Genomic DNA, 24921 nt, shown 5'->3' with positions numbered 1-24921 from the left:
CAGGGAATGTATGCAGATTAGGGCACACCGGCCTGGGGGGGGCACAATGCCCTGGTGACCAGCAGGAGGGAAGCGCACAGTGCAGCACTACCCTCCTGCCGGTCTCTGTATGTAACATGGCTGGACAGAGGTAGACGAGCTTCTGTATCCTCTACCCAGTCTGATAGGAAATGCACACAAGGAGCACCGAACTGCTTCCTGTCAGTCAGGGTAAAGGAAATCAAGTTCCTTTACAGCGGTCACACTACATAGTGGAGGTAAGCTGACATGTGGGAGGCGGGGATGGAGGAGAGGCACACCTAGGGTTGGGGGAACAGAGGCACAGAGGGCTTACAAAGAGACACAGGCATGGGGAGAAGAAAGACACACAAAGGGGGGAAAAAGACCCACAGAGGGGCTGGGGAAGCAGAAAAAGAGACACACACAAAGGGGTTATATAAAAAGATGACACATGGGTTCTAGAGGGACAAAGAGAAACACACAGAGGGACTGGGGAGGACAAAGACACACAGGGGGGCTGTTGAGGACAAAGGTACACAGAAGGTCTTGTGGGGGGGGGGACAAAGAGACACACAGATGGGCGGGGTAGGAGAAAGATGCACATAAAGAGCTGGGTGGAGAAAAACCCAAGATGCTGGGGGTGGGGGAAGAGACACACAGAAGGACTTAGTAAGGGGTAAAAAGAGAGGGGAAAAAAAACAAAAGAAGTTGGGGGAGAGACACACAAAGGGGCTGGGAGAAGAAAGAGACAAACAGTTGGACATTTATGTGTTTTGAGGAGGGAGGCGCAAGTAGCAAGTCTTGCTTTGGGGCGCAAAATAGTCTTGCACCAGCCCTGGGCTACATATACCAATGTATAAGTAGTTTGCAATGTGTTTCCTAATGGTTCATGGTTTGAGATTAACCATTGAGAACTAATTGTGAGAACTCCTTGTTTAATTCTCCCGGTCATATACAGGGATTTCTGAGAATAGGCCATGTGGCATAGTTTGTGATAACAAAGTGTATTTTAACTGGACACATATCCTAAACATAGCTTTTGAAATAGCAAAGTTCTTGGTCAGGTAAGTAGTAATATTTTGGGAAAACAGAATATGCCAAATTCCAGGACAGGTAAATAACTTCCTCTGGGGTTGAGAAGAGTCTGCCCAAAGAGAGTAACATTGTTTAATGCCATCATTGGACAGCAGGTGTCTACTATCATGCCACCCAAGGAGATAACAAACTGGGCAAAAACAATGTGGGAGGGTGGACAAGCAGAAACTGTCAGATCTTAATACCTGTGTATCTATAATGGAAAACACAGGGCTGGCTTAGTGTCATGGGATTTAAAGCAGATTCAGTTATGTCAATTAGGACTAATTGCATAATGATTGTAGCAGAGAGCTGATATCCCACAGCTATTCTCCACTAAAGATCCCAGTGAGGCTCAGGAACAAGGCAATGATAAATCCACAGGCAAGGTTTCCAGCAGGTAAAGTAATATAGCAGTATCCCAACAGCAATCCCAATAACTGGACGACACACAGTTTCAGGAGCAGATCTCACAAGCTTTATTTCACAGTGCCTTATAAAGCATGCTCCCATGCAAGGGAGGAGTTTCTAACAATTATTACAGTATCCAATCGGGGATTAGTAACCTCCCACACATCTCCTCCCCTCAACTTACATCATAATCCCCTTATACTGTACCAAAATTCCCCCAGTTCCTGGCTGTACCCCTAAACATAGGGATACCCCTTTAAAAATAGCCCTGATCTGGGTGAGCAACATACTCAAAAATCACCCAGATCGGACCAGGGGTTCGTGAGTTATGAACAGGTACAGATTTGACCGACCGCATGGGTAAAGTATCCGAAAACAGTTCCATGCATTTTGGCCCTGCGGTCGGTCACAGACAAGGGAATAAAAACATGTGAATTGCTTGTGTTATGAAGCCTGGGGAGGATTCGAATGAATCCCCCAGTTCGTGGGGTTCTTTCTACCGAACAGCGGGCCGTTCGGTAGTTTCCCCACGAAGTACTGGAAGTCTGGAGGTCTCAGCGGTGTTTGCCTAGTCAAGTGTCCGATTTTAGTTCCAGACACTCGACGGCAAAACACAGCTGTTCGGTAGTCTAAGATGGCCGCCGCCACGTGTTCGTATCCCGAATGGCGGCCACCCAGAGAACAAAGACCACACTGTACGGATGGCTAATTACCCGTTTGCAACATTGTTGCAAACGGTAATTGAAGGCACACTTCACACAAGGAGGTCTGGTTGTTCGGTAGTCTCATTCCCTTGCTTTATTCGAATGATTCTACCGAACAACCAGAGGAATACATTTCTTTTACAACACATAGAAACTGGCAATATACACGAATACAGTCATTCACATGAATTTTGTAGGAAAGCCCAGTGCCATCCGCTACAATGGTCATCTCAGGGGGGTCTTTGCTATTGTGAAGTAGATATTCAACATGAAGGTTCTAAACCTATACTTACCAGAAATGTATCCTGGCCATGTCCATGGCAGCATCTCTAATGGATAAATTCTTCCACTCAGCGAACAGAACAGGAAGTAATTGAGTAATTTTAATAAATACACCTCATCCCCCCTTTCCCAGAGATTTCAGTCTTTATTTCCAGTCCCTCCAGTCCAGTAGAATGATTCCCTTTCTTTCACGGAGGATCATGTCATAGGACTACATATCACAAAGATTGATGGAAATCCAAACAGGCATTTGGAATATTTTTTTAATAGATTTGTGGCCGGTATGGGATGGTAACCAAATGAATTTGTCTGTAAAGTCCAAGTATCGTTTTAGTTCTAGCGTAACAGGAAGGGCCTGTACAGAACAATAAGCCAACAACATTTACACCTCCTGTTTAGTTCTGCTGTAACCTAGGTCATTAGCAAACCATCCTGGCCTGTCTTAACAAGTACTGAGCCCGGTGCTTCAAAATCACAGGCAGACAATATCTATGTGTTTATTTCTATATAATAAAATCTCCTGCTCTTGGAGGTTTAGTACCAGATTTATGTGTATTTGATTAACCAATTAAATACTTTATTTGTACCGAACAGACAAATTTGAAAGACACAGTATGGACTCACCCACACTCTCCCAAGGAAAAAATGATACACAAACACAGGGCTTTGTTAGATATATTATTGAAAACAAGTGTTAATTATAAATAGTAGGAATTCAAGTCAATACAATTCTCAGATCACTGAGCACTGTTACAGAATACTGTTACCCTCCCAAATAATAGGGCATTCTGATCACTGGATCCAGGGTAGGATGTGCTACCAAATTCAAACTAGAAGTTACAAACTCTTCCCATGGCAAAAGGTCTCAAGTAGCCTGGCTAATTTGTGTTCATTGTTTTATTTTTCCCTGAATGAAATGTTACTGGCATTGCCAAATTAAAAATGTAATACATTTCCTAAAATCCATTGGGGAGACTTCCAAATTAACACAAATTTATTTAAATGAAAGAGTACTAAACTAAAAGCACTACTACAATTTTGTAAAATAATTCCCTTTAAAAAAAAAATCCCATTTTAAAATGCCAGTAGTGTACTATGGGATACGCATGATCTTATACTGTATTGTTATTTTGCTTGAGATCAGTAATGTTCTGTCTCTAGAACTGTGAAATTCAGAGAGCTGTGTCATTCCTTTGTCAGGATTTAACACCACTAGAACCATTTGAGTGTCACATGGACTAATAACACAATTTTAATATAGCAATATTGGACCTTGAGAGAGAAGCAGAAAATTATTTTATATTATAATAATAGAGGAAGTTTGTTGGTGAGGAACAGAAAAAAGATAGGAGACTGGCAATTCAGGTCCAAGTTTTCTGTTGGAGCTGTTAACCAGCAGCCTCATTACATGAGGACTAATGAAACCCCTCATATGTTAAACTAGATCTCTGCTTGCTACGATAGATGCATACTTTGCAAACTCTGGGCAAGGTATTTATCTTTACCATTTGTCACACAATGATGGCTTGGAGGTAAGGATAGCAAAATCTGTGACCAGACATTTACAAGATGGAATATATTGTTCACAGGAATATATTGTAATTATTACCATCTATTATACACTTGGGAATTATCTATTAGATCAGCATGTGGTAAAGTTACGTTTTAAATTGTTGTGATGTGTGTTAAAACTATAATCCAATATTCATTTTCAGAGTAAACCACCCATGGTTCTCTATAACAGAACAGGCCTTTGCAGTAGTCCAAGGCATCACATCCTTTGTCATAAAAAGAAAAATTATAGAAACAGCAGCTCGTAAAAAAAAAAAAAAAAATGTAATCATTGGGCGTGCGAGTAGAACAACAACTTAGTATGATCCCTTTAGACTGGAGACTCTTTTTAATTAAGAGTACAAGATTGTCCTACGATGATGGATTGGAAAATCCAAAACAAGATAACATAATCCACAGTGAGCCATCTCCTCGTAGACAGGGAGACAGGTGCTGAAGCCATCATCCCAGGTGTCCATGCTGTTCATAAGAGAGGCCAACAAATAGCATTGCTACAATCAGTTATGCTTGTTCCCCATCCAGAACGATGGTCAATACTGAAGCCAAAATGTTGCACAGGAACTGGAGCTTCTCAAATAAGCACACTGGAGACTGGTACCTTGGTTGATCGTCCTCGTTTCGGGACGACAATTCTATCGTCGGCACTCTCCTCCACTTCCAAAAGACCTGTCAAAAGAAAAGATCCGACAATTTGTTAATTTATAGCAGTTGCCCAAGAGTTACAATAGGATCTTCCCATGCAACCACCATAGAGGAAACAGGCCTTTAACATCTAGAAAAGAATGAAACAACAATATCGTATTTCAACAGGACAACATTTATATCATATTCCAAATATATCCTTCTACTCAAGCTTGGCCTTGTAAATATGAAACTCGAAAACATGATATTTAGTATTGTAATCCTTTCCAATGTTAAATCTTGCAATTTTGGAAAGGTTCTCCAGGCCTCATATCTCAGAACACTTTATCGGTTTCACCTTGGGAGTACAGTTCTGCCTTCTTGCGATCCTTCTGTATGAAGAGTGCTGTCGCAAGGAAAAAGCCACCTCCGATGGCTCCCACAAATGAGCAAAGCATCAGAGCATAGCCAAGGCTGTGGAACTGCAACAGGTAAGAATCAGGCTTTCCTTTACGGACTCTATCGGAAATCTGAGGATTAGAAAGATGAGATACAAATAAGCAGTTACAGCTGGTGATAATGTGATATAATATAGACTATGAAAAGATAATATTAAAAAAAAAAAATCCAAGCCTATTCTATTTAAAGAAAAGAAACTACCAAAACAATTGTCTCCACTTATTTAACCAAACTATGTCAATCTCTCTGTTGAAATAAAAGCCTAAGAAATAGAGAATTTGGTGGACAATGAATTTCCACTCATTTGAGCCAAATAAATGTGTGTACCAAAACGCAAAAAAAAAAAAAAAAAAAGGAAGGCATATTAATCAGTACTGCAGAGATTGGCAGAAACTCGTATGTGACTGATGCCAGAAATAAAATTATTGTTTGAGGAATTTATTTCATACAATATTTTGTGTTTTACTTAAGATTATTCAAAAAGAAAGAAAAAAAAAAAGGAGGGTTGCACTCAATCACAAAAATTAACACAGGGTGCACTGAGCATGGGTCAGCAAACCACATATAATATACATTAATGAAAAAAAATTTTTAGGTATCAAGCTTGATAAAGACGTGGGTACAGGTCGAAACGTTGCAGATCCAATAAAAACTGCCTTGAACATTTCACAGTGAGTGCCTGAGATTTTTTTATTTACGTAAGATTATTGAACTTTTCAGTACTGAATAATGTTGAAAATGTTAGCGCTAACACATGCATTTAAGAATAATCATCAATTTTTGGATGTGGTTAAATGGGACAGAAAAAATAATCATATGAATAAAAACTAGTTGCACATACAAAAAACAAACAAACAAATCTAAATTGCTTAGATTACAGGGATACAAATTTCTTTCCATTCTTCTGAAAGATTCTGAATCAGGAAATATACATTACACAACAAAAACTAGGAGGAACAGTGAAAACAAATTATCTGTTCACGTGTATTTGTAAGAATGCAACACTGATGCTTCCAGATGGGGAGTGTTCCTTAATGTAGCATAAAGTATATACACTTGCTCTTGCTCTGGTATATACACACCCTACATCTGGCTATTCTGTGGCCAAATCGGTTTCAGTATCACTTAATGATGTAATATTTCAACAACTGCTGATAATCTATAGCGGGCATTGCCATAGAAATGAACGCTTGTACACAGAGACAGATCTATTCACTCAAGTGAGGATTTCGGGGAATTTAAAATAGCTGCACTGAACATAGAATCAATTTAAATCATTTCATCAATTCTCACTTCAGTGAATAACCCCATGGGTGATATTTTTAATGAGCAGGCACCCCAGAGAAGGGTGACAATCGGTGTTAATGTTCATGGAGCTATAATGATCACTTACCACTCCAATTAAGTATGGGCTCCCGGCGTCTCCCAGCAAGTGTGAGACAACTATCTGCAAAGCCTCTGCCGTAGACCGTCTTGTGGGGATCACCACGTACTACGAAAAGAGATCATAAGATATATCACCACAGCAAGCTGGGGCAGCAAAACATCACACACTATGCAAGTACAGCTGTAACGAGGGAAAGGATTAAATGCCGAAAACAGCCGAATATTAGAAACGTACATCAAAAACAAACAGAATCTTAACACAAAGTATATTCTTACAGGTAAGGTTGAAAATGTGCAGTAATGCAGGAAGCACTGATAGCACAGGGGACACTGCAGGCACTATAACCATTTAATCTCACTGACGGAATTGTGCCTGGTGTCCCATGGCACTGTCCCATGACACCTGGACACGTGTAGCCTGGCCCGTGCAGATACTATGACTATGGCAGGGATTACACATTTCCATCTAGCCATACCGATTCATACCAACAGTTACAGTGCCTTTAATTCCAAGTCAACACACAAAAGTTGTATAATGTCAGGAACGTATATATATATATATATATATATATATATATATGTCTAATCTGTGATCAAAATCTTTTAATCCTCCTAAGATGTCCCTTTTATACATTACCAGTAATATGTCAGCAACAAGGGCCCAGTTCAAGGACAGCAATGTTTCCCCAATAAAGATAAAAACCTGCAGAGAGGAAGAAGAGTGGTACAGTTATAAAGAAACACACACTGTGCCATGACCAACAGAGTAATCAACAGTTCTTGTATAACTTTGGGAGTGGTTACTACTCCTACATTCTCCAGTGTGTCCTGTATGCAGGGGGGCAAACTATAGAAAAACTGGATCCTTAACTCCTTGATTAATCTGCCCGGACACGGAATTATCATTCCACTAACTTGTCCTTGATAATTTGCTACTGCCAGGCAAAGGAGGCTTAAATTGTGCAATTTTAAAGCGTGCAGGCAAGGAGAAGTACTCACGTAAGTAGCGATAAGGCTATCCTCTGCAAACACTAAAGACAGGAAAAGGAAGGGGGATGAGCACAGGAGGCCCATGGCGCAAACCAATGGGTCAGAGCGTGGATTTACTTTCCGGTAACGCCTGCTGATCTCCACACCAGCCCCGACCCCCAGAAGACCAGTCACACATGTGATCCCTCCAAAAATCATACTACAGAAGAAAAATATAAAAAGCATAATGAGTTTAAAAAAAAAAAAGTGTAAAATAAAACAGTTGTAAAAATGGAGAAGGACAGAGAAAAAAAAAGTGAAACAAAATCCAAAGTCGGTGATATTCAGTGATATTGTGTGTGGGCAAACACAAAGATAGCAGTGCATACATTTCTGTAATTAGGGAAATAATGCATTCATTATCTATATCTTGATAATCTGGTCTTTTATAGCAGTGAGGGAAGTGTCCCTTGTACCCCTAGCCTGCCAGCGGTTGTGCTGTTTTCACATGGATGACAGCAAGCTAAGCCTTGCTAAAGAGGGTGTTTCAACAAACGGTGAATTGTCATGTATCAAGCAAGAAAGGTCCAATTTAGGGCAATATTGACACTTTTTTTTATATTTATCCCTAAATTTGAAATTTCCTGGTGAATTTCCTAGTGAACACCACTGTGCATGTCCTATATAATTTTTCATATCATTATTTATAAAGCGCCAACAAGTTCACTAGCGCTGTACAATGTGTGGACTAACATACATGTATTTGTAACCAGACAAATTGGAAACTCAGGATCAGAGTGATTGAGGGCCCTGCTCAATGACCTTACATGCTAGAGGGAGTGGGGTATAGTGACACAGGAACGGAGGGATTGAGGGCCCTGCTCAATGACCTTACATGCTAGAGGGAGTGGGGTATAGTGACACAGGAACGGAGGGATTGAGGGCCCTGCTCAATGACCTTACATGCTAGAGGGAGTGGGGTATAGTGACACAGTAACAGAGGGATTGAGGTCCTGCTCAGTGAGCTTACATACTAGAGGGAGTGATGTATAGTGACACAGTAACAGAGGGATTGAGGGCCTGCTCAATGAGCTTACATGCAAGAGGAAGTGGGATATAGTGACACAAAAGGTAAGGGTAGGGTAGAAACAGTAGATTGCTAGGATAATATTCACTGAGGGCTTAGTGTTTTGTTTTGATGACAGTTGCAGGAGAGGAACCGGGGTTTAAATTTCATGGTTTGTGTTTAACAAGCAATCTGATTAGGTGCAGGATAATGAATAGATTTTAATTTATTTTATCTATCTTTTTATTATATAAATATATATATAAATATATATGTTATCTAGGTGTGCGCCTATCGCGTATCATTAAACTTGCAAGGGGGACCCGGTGGGATTATTCTCTGCATTCTATACTTTCTCCCAAGCGTACAGAGATGAGATAGCTCCTGGTAGTGTCATGTGCCAAAATCTGAAGCCTTTAGTTCATATAGGAAGAATCTAGACCTTTCTTGGGAGGGATAGGGTTAATGTAAAGTCTTGTAGGATTTAAGCAACAAGCGGGTTCAAACTTTAATAGAAATCAGTGTCACGGAGACCTGCCAATATACAGAATGGAAGAGAAATTGGGTGGAACAGTAATGGGTGTTTGAGAGTCTTACCTGTCATCAGAGTCACAAATAGGGGTTTGACATGGCTCATGACTGTACAAGACCCTCCGTGCCCGCATCAAGAAGGTTGGAGCCCAAAGGGCCAGGGCTCCTGTTACAAATGCTACAGTGGTAAATCCAAAGGTTGACAGGACAAAACTAGGACTGAAAGAGGAGATAATAAAATTAAAAGTCAGGCGCCAGGTACAGGCCAGATGTTTGTGAGTAAGAACCGAAGTGTAACTCACTTCTTTAGCAAAGCTTTAACATCAGATGTCCAGGAAGTGTAGACGAGGGGTTTGTCTGTCTTCCGTTCCACAGCTCCTCTGGGAGGTTCTTTGACTATGAACAGCAGCAGTAAAATGGCTATGAAACCCAGTCCTGGAGTAACCTGCACCCCAAAATCAGACAGTGTCAGTGTTCGTACTACATGCCTTGAATATCTGGCTACAAAGAATAATACCAGAGACCCACATTGACGTACATACAGACTGAGCAAATAAACAAGCGCTTGGTGCAGTTTACACTTTTAAAAGTTACTCCAACCTGCATGGATACTTCAGCTTTTTGAAGTGGTCATGGTGGCAGGAGTCTGGATGTGCCGTGTTTAAGCTTGAAATTCTGACCACCCAGAGTTATTTCTAATTGTGTACCAGGGACTAGTTGAACCGCAGCACAAGGGACTGTTCCAGGCTGCCTAATGTCGATACTGTGCATGCTTTACGTGTGCCTTCAGTGCGCTGGTGACAGTCGTACTAATCTTATCCCTTGTAGCCAGTGCATCTTCAAGAGGAAGACTACTTCCCCATCCATCCCTCTGTAACTTAACTAGGGTTTTTTATGAATAAAATATCCCTCCCACCATCCGACTCAGATTGGACGCATACACTCTGAGCTGCCAAACCAGTCCAAGTTGTTCACTTTAAATAAAATAGTGCTTATTCTCTCGCTATATCTTAGTGTTTTGTTTGGTTTCCTTGCAGGTATTTGCAATTGTTATGTCTAAAGGGAACATGGGCGTTCATGTGTGAATCAAACACTGTAAATGTCAGACAAATAATTGGTCTACAAAAATGCAAAGATACCCCAAGCTATATGCCATTCAGCAGCCACCAAGTGACGCACAGTCTGAAGCTTTCCGGTTTTACTTACTCGTAATGCCCAGTGCCAGTTTCCACCAGCCACACTCGTCACCTTTGATCCAACAATATATCCAAGTCCACTGTAAAATGGAGAAATGAGTCAGCCTTCTTGTGTCGAACAGACCCTACACTAATCAATGTTATTACACAGAACTGGAAATAGGGTTTCGCCATGACACCAACCCCAACTGAAAGTTCATACCGGTTGAAAGATCATAGTTCACTAAACAAAAATGTGTAGAATGTCAAATTTCTGCCAAAAATGGAATAGAACTGATTTTAATTATTTTATTTTTTTTAAACTCAGTTCTTTTTAAAGTTTTACTATGTTTGTCACAAATTTGGAATTCCTTAAATATTTTTTTCTGATATAACTTTTAAGGGCACGAAACCAGCATTTACAACCTCGCCAGCACTACTCGATCCAACCCAGACTCCTCATAGTTGTATGACAGAACCTACAACTGGCCAGAATCGGGAACTCACCAGCCAACAGGTGTAGCTAGATAGAAGAAAGACAGCATGCGGCTACGCTGATCGGCAAGGAAGAGGTCAGCAATCAGCGTAGGAGCAATGGTGGAGTAACTCGCTTCCCCAACTCCCACAAGACCCCGTGTGAGCAGAAGGAGCCAGAAGTGCTGTAAAGACAAGAAATTGACAACAGTCATCAATAAATATCTTGAAGAATACTTTTATCAGTAGCAGCGATGCCACAGTAAATCGGACACTTTGAGAACTAGGTGAACTACATAAGTGAGGACTGCCCCAAGGAGATTTGGATAATATAATTTCACATGATGCTAAGAACCATGTTTAGACATCATAGATTTACAAGCATTCTGCACCTTGGCTGGACCTGGGAGAAAGTGAATAATTTGTTTTAAATGCCTTGTGACGTTACCTCCTTAGGGATGAACGAGCTGGAGAGGGTGATGAGTGACCAGAAGGTGATGCCTCCACACATTATGTATTTTCTATTGTACCGATCACCCAGGTACCCAAAGACAGGAGCCAGCACCATATAACTACTAATAAACACTAGGAAGAGGAAGAGAAGGAGTAGTGAAACCATGCAATCAGAAAAAAAAAAATACAGTAAAAGAATGAAAAACACACAGGTTGTTAATGTAATTAAAATATAAACATCCTGTATCCAAAACGATTCACCTAGTAACACAAGAGAGAGAAAAATACACATTGCAGTAATCAATACAATATCTATTGGCATAGAGCAAACATAGACAGTCTAGTGGATTTAAGGTTGTACCTGTCTGAACCAATCCAGAGTCACTGTCCTTGATCTTAAAATCATTTGCGATATCAGGGAGAACACCTGTGTAAACAAGCGCAAAGAAAAAAATACACAATCCATAAAAATACAAGTAATAGTTTAATATCCTTGATACATTATGATGGATATAAAAATTCAAAGTTATCTATTCTTATTTATTTTTATAAATGAATCCCCTTCATTATTATTTATATAGCGCCAGCAAATTCCGTAGCACTGTACAATATATTTTAATATTCTCCTATTGAACATCTGCCACAGCGCTTCTTTTACCTCACACGCAGTGCGGGGAGGTATTCCGTAAAATAAAATAGAGTTTTTTGGATTTCAAGGGGCACACTAAGCACCATAACCACTACGGCTCGGTGTGGCAGTTTTGGTGAGAGGTTAATTAGCCCCCAACAATCTCTGCCTGTTTCGTCTGCTGAAATTGATAATGCTACTCATGAGAAAGTGTAAGCACCACACAACACTTGCACTATACCTGGCAGGAATTTATTAGGGAATTGCACGTTTTTACCTAAAATTAGCATTTCCCCCATGAATGCTTTGAAATCATGGTTAATGAATAATCAAGAAAACAGCAAAAACAACAAGCTCCAAAAAGAATGATTAGCTAGATACCAGGCACAGTCTGTTGTATTTCCGCACAGACTATAAAGAAAACTGACCAGTTACCTGCAACAGTGAAACGATCCATATAATTTAAAAGATTTATATAAACGAGGACCATGACAATGACGACAGAGCGTTTATAAGAGATCCCAGTCACAAGCAGGACATCTTTAATCTCATCTTCATCTTCCTCATCAGACACCTGGCTTTCTGGATCTCGGTCTTGCTCCTCCTCGGTGTTATCCGCCTGTGTGAGGAAGGGGGCAGAGTCCAGACTTCGTCGGGACGCCATTATAAATGGCTTCTGAAGTTACGTCCGCCAAGAAAACTAAACAGAGAAAGGGACAGAATTTTACAAAGTTCAAACTTTAACTTTAGTTTAAAAATATGTGCATGTCAGTTGCTAGAATGTGAATTTTTTTTCCCCAAAATATATTTTAAAAACGTTGGCTCTACGTGTACTAGGCAAGGGTAGACTTTATTACTGATGAAGCAAATAATCTATATAAAGAATTAGATCTATCCAAACATCTCTAGTCTAATTTTATTTAAGATTCTCCTACAGACTGTCCACTCCCTACTCCCCAGATGTGTGTATCCTTCTCCAAATCTCAACTACTTTCTCCTTCAAATCCCTGTACCCTTCTCCAAATCCATTCCTTTCTCACTCAGATCCCTGCACCATTCCCTACTCCCCCATATCTGTGCAAGCTTTTCCTGCTACACACACCACTTTATTGCACCTTTATCCAGCTCACCACAACTGTCCCGCACCCTGTACACTTCTCCGGAGCCACCTTTGTTCAGGGGAAACAGGGATTTCATTTCACATCAAATAATTATATATGAAACAATTTTAAACAAAAACAAAGAAAAAGTGTGAGACATTAAGAAATATATTTTCTTAGTATTGCATCGCATTTAACAGTGAATGTCATAATAGCTTTTACTGCAATAAAATACACAGATTTGTGTTCAGCGATGTCTCACAAGTGCAACAGTACCCCCATGTACAGGTTTTATGGGGTTTTGAAAATGTGCATGGTCAAACATAGGGCTATGCCCTTTTTTGGTATTTACACATTGAAATTTGCCAGATTGGTTTGCGGGTCCTATGTTGCCTTTGAGACCATATGGTAGCCCAGGAATCAGAATTACTCCCATTATGGCATACCATTTGCAAAAGTAGACAACTCTATATACATACATACTCACAATGCATGTCATATATTTGCTCTATATCAAATACAAAATACAATTAAAGTGATATTGCTTTTCAAAATCTCCTCAAATTCATACTTTCCTGTGGTCATTTAGCGCTATTTATACTGTCTACCATTTTGCAATTAGTGTAGGACCCACCAATATTGGAGTACTGTGACGTAGTGTTGGGTTTAAAACAATATAGCCATATGGTGGAACTAAATCTCCATGTTAGTTTGCTGAGATTGATTTTAAGTAGCTTTATAAAGTTTAAAACTCTATTTTTGTGTGTGCGCTGTTCCTTAATCTGTATTTTGTATAAAATGATGGTCTCTGTGGCACCAATCCTTAGAAATGGACATTCCGGGTGTGCCCCCAATTCCCATTTATTTATTTTTTACTATGAACAAAGTTGGAGAATTTTGCCAAATCTGCTCTTTTAGAATAACATTTGCCATTCAGATTTCAATTCACCACAGTTTGGTGAATAAGCCAGAATGTCCTAATTCCTGCATTTTGCATATGTCCCAGTCCCTGGGTAGTAATTCTATCACAAAGTATCTGTACACGGTTCTCACAGTACATTGTAACACACTGTCTTTCTATTCTGTCACATGAACATAAAGAACACAGCCCAGTCACATTTTACTCATTACATCCTTACAAGCATTATCTGACCAAGTGCTGACACTTAAGAAAACAGGAGACCAGGAACTTTGTACAACAACCTTTTCTTTTAAAAAAAAAAAAAAAAGCAGAACAGTCAAACATCTGACCAAACCACCATAAGCAACACATGGGACAGTTTTTATAATTTCCGATTAATATGGCTCTTGCATTTAATTCCCAAAGAAACCAGCTAAAATCAGCTTACACTCCGAAGCCACTGTGACTTGTTGAACCTGCTCCACTGCTCTGATAATTAGCGGTTATATCTGCATAACCGGCCTTTAAAAAAAGCACATTCAACAAATATATTAAGCTATCGAAGACATGCTTGAATGGATTATTGTGACCACATGAACATACAGATCACTTAGAACGTGAATTAATGAAATCAGGCTCAGATGATCATTCCCCTGTGGCTCTTATCACCGATAAAAATAATAAAAAAAAAGAACCCTTTTGTTTGGTGAAGAGCTTCTATAGTCTCTTAGGGAGCTAAGCACTGACCTACCTATTTTGTTTCAGAAGCCAGACACTCTGACAACCCATATACTTTACTACTTACATCCTACCCTAAAGAAGTCTCCTTGATGGACAGAAACGTTTCTAGTGCTGTCCATGCTCATTTAACCTGTCTTTTCCTACACTTACCATGAAATTGAACTTTATTTCGTTATTATAAAAAGACTGCAGATAAATATATATATATAAAAAAAAAAAAAAAAAAGTAATCAACATCAACCCTCTAATAAACCAAAAATCCTCAAACCATACCGTTACACTCACCAACTGATGAATGGCTGAGTGCCTCCCCTTCTTTTCTGCGATGTCTTAGTAGCACACTCTCATGTTTATCAGTCTCTTTATTGCTGGTTCATAAAGGGTTAACTGAGCGTTTAATCCGGTCTCATTCCTGGTAAATCTGCAGGGGAATGAATTTAGTTAGTAATCTCTCTACAATTTTCTACTGTTTAACAGAACCTTCTACCACCTTCCTGTTGTGTAGGTTACATATCCACAGATTTATCTCTGTCTCCCTGTCTGTCCCTCTCACTGGAGTAATATCTTTGTGTGTCACGCAGCAGGTCTTTCTCTTGTGTTAGCTCAGTTTGTAATACAGTCTGTCTGTTCTGATAGTGGTCTCCACTGAGCAGTCGGTGTATGTACACTTTTAGCATTAAATTTGAAGTTCCCTTTGAATTCTCTGCAAATGAATAACCCCGTCATTCTCTGCTCTGTTCATTTTGTCTGACACAGTAGTAGTTAACATGAACAACCACAGTAAATTTACAACATGTATGCGTGTCTGGTGTAACCCCCTCCTCTCTATATACTTTCTGGTATTTCTGAACAATACAGTCTTTCGGTCTCTTTCATGTGTGTTGTTGACTTTCTCCCTTTATGTGATGTCTGTCTCTCTCCCCCTTGTATCTCTCTGTGTAATGCAGTCTCTTTTTCTCCTGGTAACATTCTGTGGTGGTGCAGTCTTTCTTTCTTCCCCTGTATGTCTCTCTATGTGGTGCAGTCCCTCTCTCCCCCTGTATGTCTCTCTATGTGGTGCAGTCCCTCTCTCCCCCTGTATGTCTCTCTATGTGGTGCAGTCCCTCTCTCCCCCTGTATGTCTCTCTATGTGGTGCAGTCTCTCTCTCCCTCTGTATGTCTCTCTGTGGTGCAGTCTCTCTCTCCCTCTGTATGTCTCTCTGTGGTGCAGTCTCTCTCTCCCTCTGTATGTCTCTCTGTGGTGCAGTCTCTCTCTCCCTCTGTATGTCTCTCTGTGGTGCAGTCTCTCTCTCCCTCTGTATGTCTCTCTGTGGTGCAGTCTCTGTCTCTCTCTCTCTCTGGTGCAGTCTGTCTCCTCTTGTATATCTTTCTCTGGTGAAGTCTCTCTCTGTGGTGCAGTCTCTCTCTCCCCCGTATGCCTCTCTGTGGTGCAGTCTCTCTCTCTCTCCCCTTGTATGTCTCTCTGTGGTGCAGTCTCTCTCTCTCTCTCTCTCTCTCTCTCCCCTTGTATGTCTCTCTGTGGTGCAGTCTCTCTCTCTCTCCCCTTGTATGTCTCTCTGTGGTGCAGTCTCTCTCTCTCTCTCTCTCTCTCTCTCCCCTTGTATGTCTCTCTGTGGTGCAGTCTCTCTCTCTCTCCCCTTGTATGTCTCTCTGTGGTGCAGTCTCTCTCTCTCCCCTTGTATGTCTCTCTGTGGTGCAGTCTCTCTCTCTCTCCCCTTGTATGTCTCTCTGTGGTGCAGTCTCTCTCTCTCTCTCCCCTTGTATGTCTCTCTGTGGTGCAGTCTCTCTCTCCCCCCTTGTATGTCTCTCTGTGGTGCAGTCTCTCTCTCTCTCCCCTTGTATGTCTCTCTGTGGTGCAGTCTCTCTCTCTCCCCTTGTATGTCTCTCTGTGGTGCAGTCTCTCTCTCTCCCCTTGTATGTCTCTCTGTGGTGCAGTCTCTCTCTCTCTCCCCCTGTAATTCAGGGAATAACAGAATTACTTACTAAACCATTGACTTGTCTGTAATTCACCAGGGAATTTTACATTTTAGTCTAAAATAGACAAAATTTAAAAAATACTCAAATGTAACTATATTTTGAATTAGGTTATTTTTAATAACCTACAGGGGGAGAGAGAGAGACTGCACCACAGAGAGACATACTCTGTGGTGCAGTCTCTCTCTCTCTCTCTCCCCCTGTATGTCTCTCTGTGGTGCAGTCTCTCTCTCTCCCCCTGTATGTCTCTCTGTGGTGCAGTCTCTCTCTCTCTCTCCCCCTGTATGTCTCTCTGTGGTGCAGTCTCTCTCTCTCCCCCTGTATGTCTCTCTGTGGTGCAGTCTCTCTCCCCCTGTATGTCTCTCTGTGGTGCAGTCTCTCTCCCCCTGTATGTCTCTCTGTGGTGCAGTCTCTCTCTCTCCCCCTGCATGTCTCTCTGTGGTGCAGTCTCTCTCTCTCCCCCTGCATGTCTCTCTGTGGTGCAGTCTCTCTCTCTCTCCCCCTGCATGTCTCTCTGTGGTGCAGTCTCTCTCTCTCTCCCCCTGTATGTCTCTCTGTGGTGCAGTCTCTCTCTCTCTCTCTCTCTCTCTCTCTCCCCCCCTGTATGTCTCTCTGTGGTGCAGTCTCTCTCTCTCCCCCTGTATGTCTCTCTGTGGTGCAGTCTCAGTCTCTCTCTCTCTCTCTCTCTCTCTCTGTGGTGCAGTCTCTCTCTCTCTCTCTGTGGTGCAGTCTCTCTCTCTGTGGTGCAGCCTCTCTCTCTCTCTCTGTGGTGCAGCCTCTCTCTCTCTCTCTCTGTGGTGCAGCCTCTCTCTCTCTCTCTCTGTGGTGCAGCCTCTCTCTCTCTCTCTGTGGTGCAGCCTCTCTCTCTCTCTCTGTGGTGCAGCCTCTCTCTCTCTCTCTCTGTGGTGCAGCCTCTCTCTCTCTCTCTCTCTGTGGTGCAGCCTCTCTCTCTCTCTCTCTGTGGTGCAGCCTCTCTCTCTCTCTCTGTGGTGCAGCCTCTCTCTCTCTCTCTCTGTCTGTGGTGCAGCCTCTCTCTCTCTCTCTCTGTCTGTGGTGCAGCCTCTCTCTCTCTCTCTCTCTGGTGCAGCCTCTCTCTCTCTCTCTCTGGTGCAGTCTCTCTCTCTCTCTCTCTGGTGCAGTCTCTCTCTCTCTCTCTCTGGTGCAGTCTCTCTCTCTCTCTCTCTGGTGCAGTCTCTCTCTCTCTCTCTCTGGTGCAGTCTCTCTCTCTCTCTGGTGCAGTCTCTCTCTCTCTCTGGTGCAGTCTCTCTCTCTCTCTGGTGCAGTCTCTCTCTCTCTCTGGTGCAGTCTCTCTCTCTCTCTGGTGCAGTCTCTCTCTCTCTCTGGTGCAGTCTCTCTCTCTCTCTGGTGCAGTCTCTCTCTCTCTCTGGTGCAGTCTCTCTCTCTCTCTCTGGTGCAGTCTCTCTCTCTCTCTCTGGTGCAGTCTCTCTCTCTCTCTCTGGTGCAGTCTCTCTCTCTCTCTCTGGTGCAGTCTCTCTCTCTCTCTCTGGTGCAGTCTCTCTCTCTCTCTCTGGTGCAGTCTCTCTCTCTCTCTCTGGTGCAGTCTCTCTCTCTCTCTGGTGCAGTCTCTCTCTCTCTCTGGTGCAGTCTCTCTCTCTCTCTGGTGCAGTCTCTCTCTCTCTCTCTGGTGCAGTCTCTCTCTCTCTCTCTGGTGCAGTCTCTCTCTCTCTCTCTGGTGCAGTCTCTCTCTCTCTCTCTGGTGCAGTCTCTCTCTCTCTCTGGTGCAGTCTCTCTCTCTCTCTGGTGCAGTCTCTCTCTCTCTCTGGTGCAGTCTCTCTCTCTGGTGCAGTCTCTCTCTCTGGTGCAGTCTCTCTCTCTGGTGCAGTCTCTCTCTCTGGTGCAGTCTCTCTCTCTGGTGCAGTCTCTCTCTCTGGTGCAGTCTCTCTCTCTGGTGCAGTCTCTCTCTCTGGTGCAGTCTCTCTCTCTGGTGCAGTCTCTCTCTCTGGTGCAGTCTCTCTCTCTGGTGCAGTCTCTCTCTCTGGTGCAGTCTCTCTCTCTGGTGCAGTCTCTCTCTCTGGTGCAGTCTCTCTCTCTGGTGCAGTCTCTCTCTCTGGTGCAGTCTCTCTCTCTGGTGCAGTCTCTCTCTCTGGTGCAGTCTCTCTCTCTGGTGCAGTCTCTCTCTCTGGTGCAGTCTCTCTCTCTGGTGCAGTCTCTCTCTCTGGTGCAGTCTCTCTCTCTGGTGCAGTCTCTCTCTCTGGTGCAGTCTCTCTCTCTGGTGCAGTCTCTCTCTCTGGTGCAGTCTCTCTCTCTGGTGCAGTCTCTCTCTCTGGTGCAGTCTCTCTCTCTGGTGCAGTCTCTCTCTCTGGTGCAGTCTCTCTCTCTGGTGCAGTCTCTCTCTCTGGTGCAGTCTCTCTCTCTGGTGCAGTCTCTCTCTCTGGTGCAGTCTCTCTCTCTGGTGCAGTCTCTCTCTCTGGTGCAGTCTCTCTCTCTCTCTCTCTCTGGTGCAGTCTCTCTCTCTCTGGTGCAGTCTCTCTCTCTCTGGTGCAGTCTCTCTCTCTCTGGTGCAGTCTCTCTCTCTCTGGTGCAGTCTCTCTCTCTCTGGTGCAGTCTCTCTCTCTCTGGTGCAGTCTCTCTCTCTCTGGTGCAGTCTCTCTCTCTCTGGTGCAGTCTCTCTCTCTCTGGTGCAGTCTCTCTCTCTCTGGTGCAGTCTCTCTCTCTCTGGTGCAGTCTCTCTCTCTCTGGTGCAGTCTCTCTCTCTCTGGTGCAGTCTCTCTCTCTCTGGTGCAGTCTCTCTCTCTCTGGTGCAGTCTCTCTCTCTCTGGTGCAGTCTCTCTCTCTCTGGTGCAGTCTCTCTCTCTCTGGTGCAGTCTCTCTCTCTCTGGTGCAGTCTCTCTCTCTCTGGTGCAGTCTCTCTCTCTCTGGTGCAGTCTCTCTCTCTCTGGTGCAGTCTCTCTCTCTCTGGTGCAGTCTCTCTCTCTCTGGTGCAGTCTCTCTCTCTCTGGTGCAGTCTCTCTCTCTCTCTGGTGCAGTCTCTCTCTCTCTCTGGTGCAGTCTCTCTCTCTCTCTGGTGCAGTCTCTCTCTCTCTCTGGTGCAGTCTCTCTCTCTCTCTGGTGCAGTCTCTCTCTCTCTCTGGTGCAGTCTCTCTCTCTCTCTGGTGCAGTCTCTCTCTCTCTGGTGCAGTCTCTCTCTCTCTCTGGTGCAGTCTCTCTCTCTCTCTGGTGCAGTCTCTCTCTCTCTCTGGTGCAGTCTCTCTCTCTCTCTGGTGCAGTCTCTCTCTCTCTCTGGTGCAGTCTCTCTCTCTCTCTGGTGCAGTCTCTCTCTCTCTCTGGTGCAGTCTCTCTCTCTCTCTCTGGTGCAGTCTCTCTCTCTCTCTGGTGCAGTCTCTCTCTCTCTCTCTGGTGCAGTCTCTCTCTCTCTCTCTGGTGCAGTCTCTCTCTCTCTCTCTGGTGCAGTCTCTCTCTCTCTCTCTCTGGTGCAGTCTCTCTCTCTCTCTCTCTCTCTGGTGCAGTCTCTCTCTCTCTCTGGTGCAGTCTCTCTCTCTCTCTGGTGCAGTCTCTCTCTCTCTCTGGTGCAGTCTCTCTCTCTCTCTGGTGCAGTCTCTCTCTCTCTCTGGTGCAGTCTCTCTCTCTCTCTGGTGCAGTCTCTCTCTCTCTCTGGTGCAGTCTCTCTCTCTCTCTGGTGCAGTCTCTCTCTCTCTGGTGCAGTCTCTCTCTCTCTCTGGTGCAGTCTCTCTCTCTCTCTCTCTGGTGCAGTCTCTCTCTCTCTCTCTCTCTCTCTCTGGTGCAGTCTCTCTCTCTCTCTCTCTCTGGTGCAGTCTCTCTCTCTCTCTCTCTGGTGCAGTCTCTCTCTCTCTGGTGCAGTCTCTCTCTCTCTGGTGCAGTCTCTCTCTCTCTCTCTCTCTGGTGCAGTCTCTCTCTCTCTGGTGCAGTCTCTCTCTCTGGTGCAGTCTCTCTCTCTCTCTCTCTCTGGTGCAGTCTCTCTCTCTCTCTCTCTCTCTCTGGTGCAGTCTCTCTCTCTCTCTCTCTCTCTGGTGCAGTCTCTCTCTCTCTCTCTCTGGTGCAGTCTCTCTCTCTCTCTCTCTGGTGCAGTCTCTCTCTCTCTCTGGTGCAGTCTCTCTCTCTCTCTGGTGCAGTCTCTCTCTCTCTCTGGTGCAGTCTCTCTCTCTCTCTCTCTGGTGCAGTCTCTCTCTCTCTGGTGCAGTCTCTCTCTCTCTCTCTCTGGTGCAGTCTCTCTCTCTCTCTCTCTGGTGCAGTCTCTCTCTCTCTCTCTGGTGCAGTCTCTCTCTCTCTCTCTCTGGTGCAGTCTCTCTCTCTCTCTCTCTCTCTGGTGCAGTCTCTCTCTCTCTCTCTGGTGCAGTCTCTCTCTCTCTCTCTGGTGCAGTCTCTCTCTCTCTCTCTCTGGTGCAGTCTCTCTCTCTCTCTCTCTCTCTGGTGCAGTCTCTCTCTCTCTCTCTCTCTGGTGCAGTCTCTCTCTCTCTCTCTGGTGCAGTCTCTCTCTCTCTCTCTGGTGCAGTCTCTCTCTCTCTCTGGTGCAGTCTCTCTCTCTCTCTCTCTCTCTGGTGCAGTCTCTCTCTCTCTCTCTCTCTCTGGTGCAGTCTCTCTCTCTCTCTCTGGTGCAGTCTCTCTCTCTCTCTGGTGCAGTCTCTCTCTCTCTCTGGTGCAGTCTCTCTCTCTCTCTCTGGTGCAGTCTCTCTCTCTCTCTCTCTCTGGTGCAGTCTCTCTCTCTCTCTCTCTGGTGCAGTCTCTCTCTCTCTCTCTCTGGTGCAGTCTCTCTCTCTCTCTCTCTGGTGCAGTCTCTCTCTCTCTCTGGTGCAGTCTCTCTCTCTCTCTCTGTGGTGCAGTCTCTCTCTCTCTCTCTGTGGTGCAGTCTCTCTCGCTCTCTGTGGTGCAGTCTCTCTCTCTCTCTGTGGTGCAGTCTCTCTCTCTCTCTCTGTGGTGCAGTCTCTCTCTCTCTGTGGTGCAGTCTCTCTCTCTCTCTCTGTGGTGCAGTCTCTCTCTCTCTCTCTGTGGTGCAGTCTCTCTCTCTCTCTCTGTGGTGCAGTCTCTCTCTCTCTCTCTCTGTGGTGCAGTCTCTCTCTCTCTCTCTCTGTGGTGCAGTCTCTCTCTCTCTCTCTGTGGTGCAGTCTCTCTCTCTCTCTGTGGTGCAGTCTCTCTCTCTCTCTCTCTGTGTGGTGCAGTCTCTCTCTCTCTCTCTGTGTGTGGTGCAGTCTCTCTCTCTCTCTCTCTGTGTGGTGCAGTCTCTCTCTCTCTCTCTCTGTGTGGTGCAGTCTCTCTCTCTCTCTCTCTCTGTGTGGTGCAGTCTCTCTCTCTCTCTCTGTGGTGCAGTCTCTCTCTCTCTCTCTCTCTCTGTGGTGCAGTCTCTCTCTCTCTCTCTCTCTCTCTGTGGTGCAGTCTCTCTCTCTCTCTCTGTGTGGTGCAGTCTCTCTCTCTCTCTGTGGTGCAGTCTCTCTCTCTCTCTCTCTGTGTGGTGCAGTCTCTCTCTCTCTCTCTCTCTGTGTGGTGCAGTCTCTCTCTCTCTCTCTCTGTGTGGTGCAGTCTCTCTCTCTCTCTCTCTCTGTGTGGTGCAGTCTCTCTCTCTCTCTGTGGTGCAGTCTCTCTCTCTCTCTCTCTCTCTGTGGTGCAGTCTCTCTCTCTCTCTCTCTCTCTCTCTCTGTGGTGCAGTCTCTCTCTCTCTCTCTCTCTCTCTCTCTGTGGTGCAGTCTCTCTCTCTCTCTCTCTCTCGCTCTCTCTCGCTCTCTCTCTCTCTCGCAGTCTCTTTCCATGCTGTCTCTCACCGTAGCAGTCTCTCATCTCTCTCACAGCCTGGACCCGGCTCTCATCCCAGCCATTAATATTACTTTACCTCACACTTCCGGTTTATCCGCCGCCATCTTGCTTTGCTCGGGTCATGTGACTTCACAGACCGCGTGACTCACGTGATCCCTTTGTTTGTTTGTGATCCTACCCCCACCTAGCTCCTCCCCTTCTCCCCATGGCTCCTCCTCTTCTTACCATGGCTCCTCCCCTAACACCTTGTAGACAGGCACTGTCAGCTCTAATTTATAAAATTTAGGGAGGAAGTCCCACTATCTGTAATAACAGGGGAAATAGCAATGTAATAATAATAACGGGAAATAGCAATGTAATAATAATAACAGGGGAAATAGCAATGTAATAATAATAACAGGGGAAATAGCAATGTAATAATAATAACAGGGGAAATAGCAATGTAATAATAATAACAGGGGAAATAGCAATGTGATAATAATAACAGGGGAAATAGCAATGTAATAATAATAACAGGCACTAATTACCCGGCCTGTGACAGTAGTGATGGTGTCTCAGTTTGTGACACCGTGACGTCACAGCATTGACAGGCGTGCTGCAGGTTGCAGGGTGGCACAGTAGTGATGGTGTCTCGGTTTGTGACACCGGTGACGTCACAGCATTGACAGGCGTGCTGCAGGCGGCAGGGTAGGACAGTAGTGATGATGACTCCGTTTGCGACACCGGTGACATCACAGCATTGGCAGGCGTGCTGCAGGCGGCAGGGTGGGACAGACAGTAGTGATGGTGTCTCGGTTTGTGACACCGGTGACGTCACAGCATTGGCAGGCGTGCTGCAGGCGGCAGGGTGTAACTAGTGATGGTGTCTCGGTTTGTGACACCAGTGACGTCACAGCATTGACAGGCGTGCTGCAGGCGGCAGGGTAGGACAGTAGTGATGGTGACTCAGTTTGCGACACCGGTGACATCACAGCATTGACAGGCGTGCTGCAGGCGGCAGGGTGGGACAGACACTAGTGATGGTGTCTCGGTTTGTGACACCGGTGACGTCACAGCATTGGCAGGCGTGCTGCAGGCGGCAGGGTGTAACTAGTGATGGTGTCTCGGTTTGTGACACCAGTGACGTCACAGCATTGACAGGCGTGCTGCAGGCGGCAGGGTAGGACAGTAGTGATGGTGACTCAGTTTGCGACACCGGTGACATCACAGCATTGACAGGCGTGCTACAGGCGGCAGGGTGGGACAGACAGTAGTGATGGTGTCTCGGTTTGTGACACCGGTGACGTCACAGCATTGACAGGCATGCTGCAGGCGGCAGGGTGTAACTAGTGATGGTGTCTCGGTTTGTGATACCGGTGACATCTTTCTGTCTGTCTGGGTCTAAAGAGCTGACGCAATAACCATGGCATTCCCTTTGAGATCTCAGTTATGAAAATAGATTTTCCACCAGGAGTTTCATGTACTGCTGGCCAGTGCTTTTAATCCTTGCCAGAGAGAAAGCAGAAACGCTGTCAACCCTCCAGCTTTCCCTTTCATCAAAAAAGCCCTAAATGTACCGGTGTTCAAACTCTAAGATAAGTCACTTTTTCTAAGCCAGGTCTGCCTTTTACATAGTCTCCAATCTTGATGAGATGTGTGTGTCCAATCAGATGCTTCTCACAGAGAAGCACGGAAATTGACACGAGCCAATGCTTCTCATAGAGAAGCATAGGACGTGCATGACATCCCATGTCGGCATACTTTGCATGCTGACGCAGAATATCAAATAGATTTAATAAGTGAATTTATTTAAGAGTAAAGTCTATAGTGTCTGCCTGTCTGATACCCCATGGGAGGTGTAGAAACTGCAAAATGTAAAGAGTGCAGTTTCTCGGAAATGGCTGTTTTCATCTGCAAAGCTGCAGGCCTGCATCTATGTCCCAAAATCACTTTGTTAAAATTAAATGATTTCCCTTTAAACAGAGAGTAGGTGTCGGGATATGGCCTCACATCCCAGCAGCCAATGCCTATCTGTGTACATATATATATATGGAGAGGGTTATGGAAGTAAGACGCCCGCACACTGTGCATTGTAGTCTCTGTGTGTCGGGCAGCCAGCAATTTACGTTCTGCCTGGTACACCGTACACGGATGTTACTTCTCTTCTCTACCAGTCCCAGTGACTGCCCACTGTATGAGCAGGTCCTGAGCAACTAAAATTGAATGCAACTAAGAGAGTGGTTACACAACCAGGCAGCACAGGGCGAACGGCCAGGAACAGCATTGTACTAGTGACCTGTGTACTGGAACAGGTTGATGTGCTGGGAAGCAATGTGTTACTAAATTAATTAATAGAAATATTTTCTAATTCCTCTCCTATAAGTATCGCCAAGTGCAAATACTGGTATATTGGCACAGCTCTGTGTGCAATGAAAAAAACCTTTACGTATCTGGACAGCAATCAGAAGACACATTTGATAATTTGATTAAATATTGAGTATAGATTGTAGGCTTGCTGTTGAGAAAACCCTTGTTTGTCTTTTTTTTTTGTTTTTTTTTCGATCACTATTTTTTTTTAAATGTGAAATATGATGCAGATATTAAAATTAAATAATTGATTACTCATAAAAATAAAAATTTGTGTTTTTATTTGCCTCTTTTATTATCCATTTTTGAATATGAATTAAACTCATCGCA

General features: G+C 44.3%; 1 protein-coding gene across 1 annotated transcript; it reads right to left on the bottom strand.

Annotated features, from left to right (window-relative positions):
* Positions 1 to 3129: 3129 nt before the first annotated feature.
* On the bottom strand, positions 3130 to 22373 carry LOC134571971 (protein spinster homolog 1-like). The gene is made up of 14 exons (XM_063430705.1): positions 22322 to 22373; positions 14833 to 14968; positions 12241 to 12505; positions 11539 to 11604; positions 11173 to 11309; positions 10758 to 10909; positions 10282 to 10351; positions 9378 to 9520; positions 9142 to 9294; positions 7509 to 7698; positions 7147 to 7212; positions 6517 to 6615; positions 5023 to 5194; positions 3130 to 4709 (listed from the first exon to the last, which is right to left on the bottom strand). The coding sequence occupies exons 3-14, from the start codon at positions 12467 to 12469 to the stop codon at positions 4615 to 4617; spliced, it is 1572 nt and encodes a 523-aa protein (XP_063286775.1). The 5' UTR covers positions 12470 to 12505; positions 14833 to 14968; positions 22322 to 22373; the 3' UTR covers positions 3130 to 4614.
* Positions 22374 to 24921: the final 2548 nt, after the last annotated feature.

This window comes from Pelobates fuscus, chromosome 8 (assembly GCF_036172605.1).
Source record: "Pelobates fuscus isolate aPelFus1 chromosome 8, aPelFus1.pri, whole genome shotgun sequence".
NCBI lineage: Eukaryota > Metazoa > Chordata > Amphibia > Anura > Pelobatidae > Pelobates > Pelobates fuscus.
This window is presented reverse-complemented; position numbering and strand designations above follow the sequence as displayed.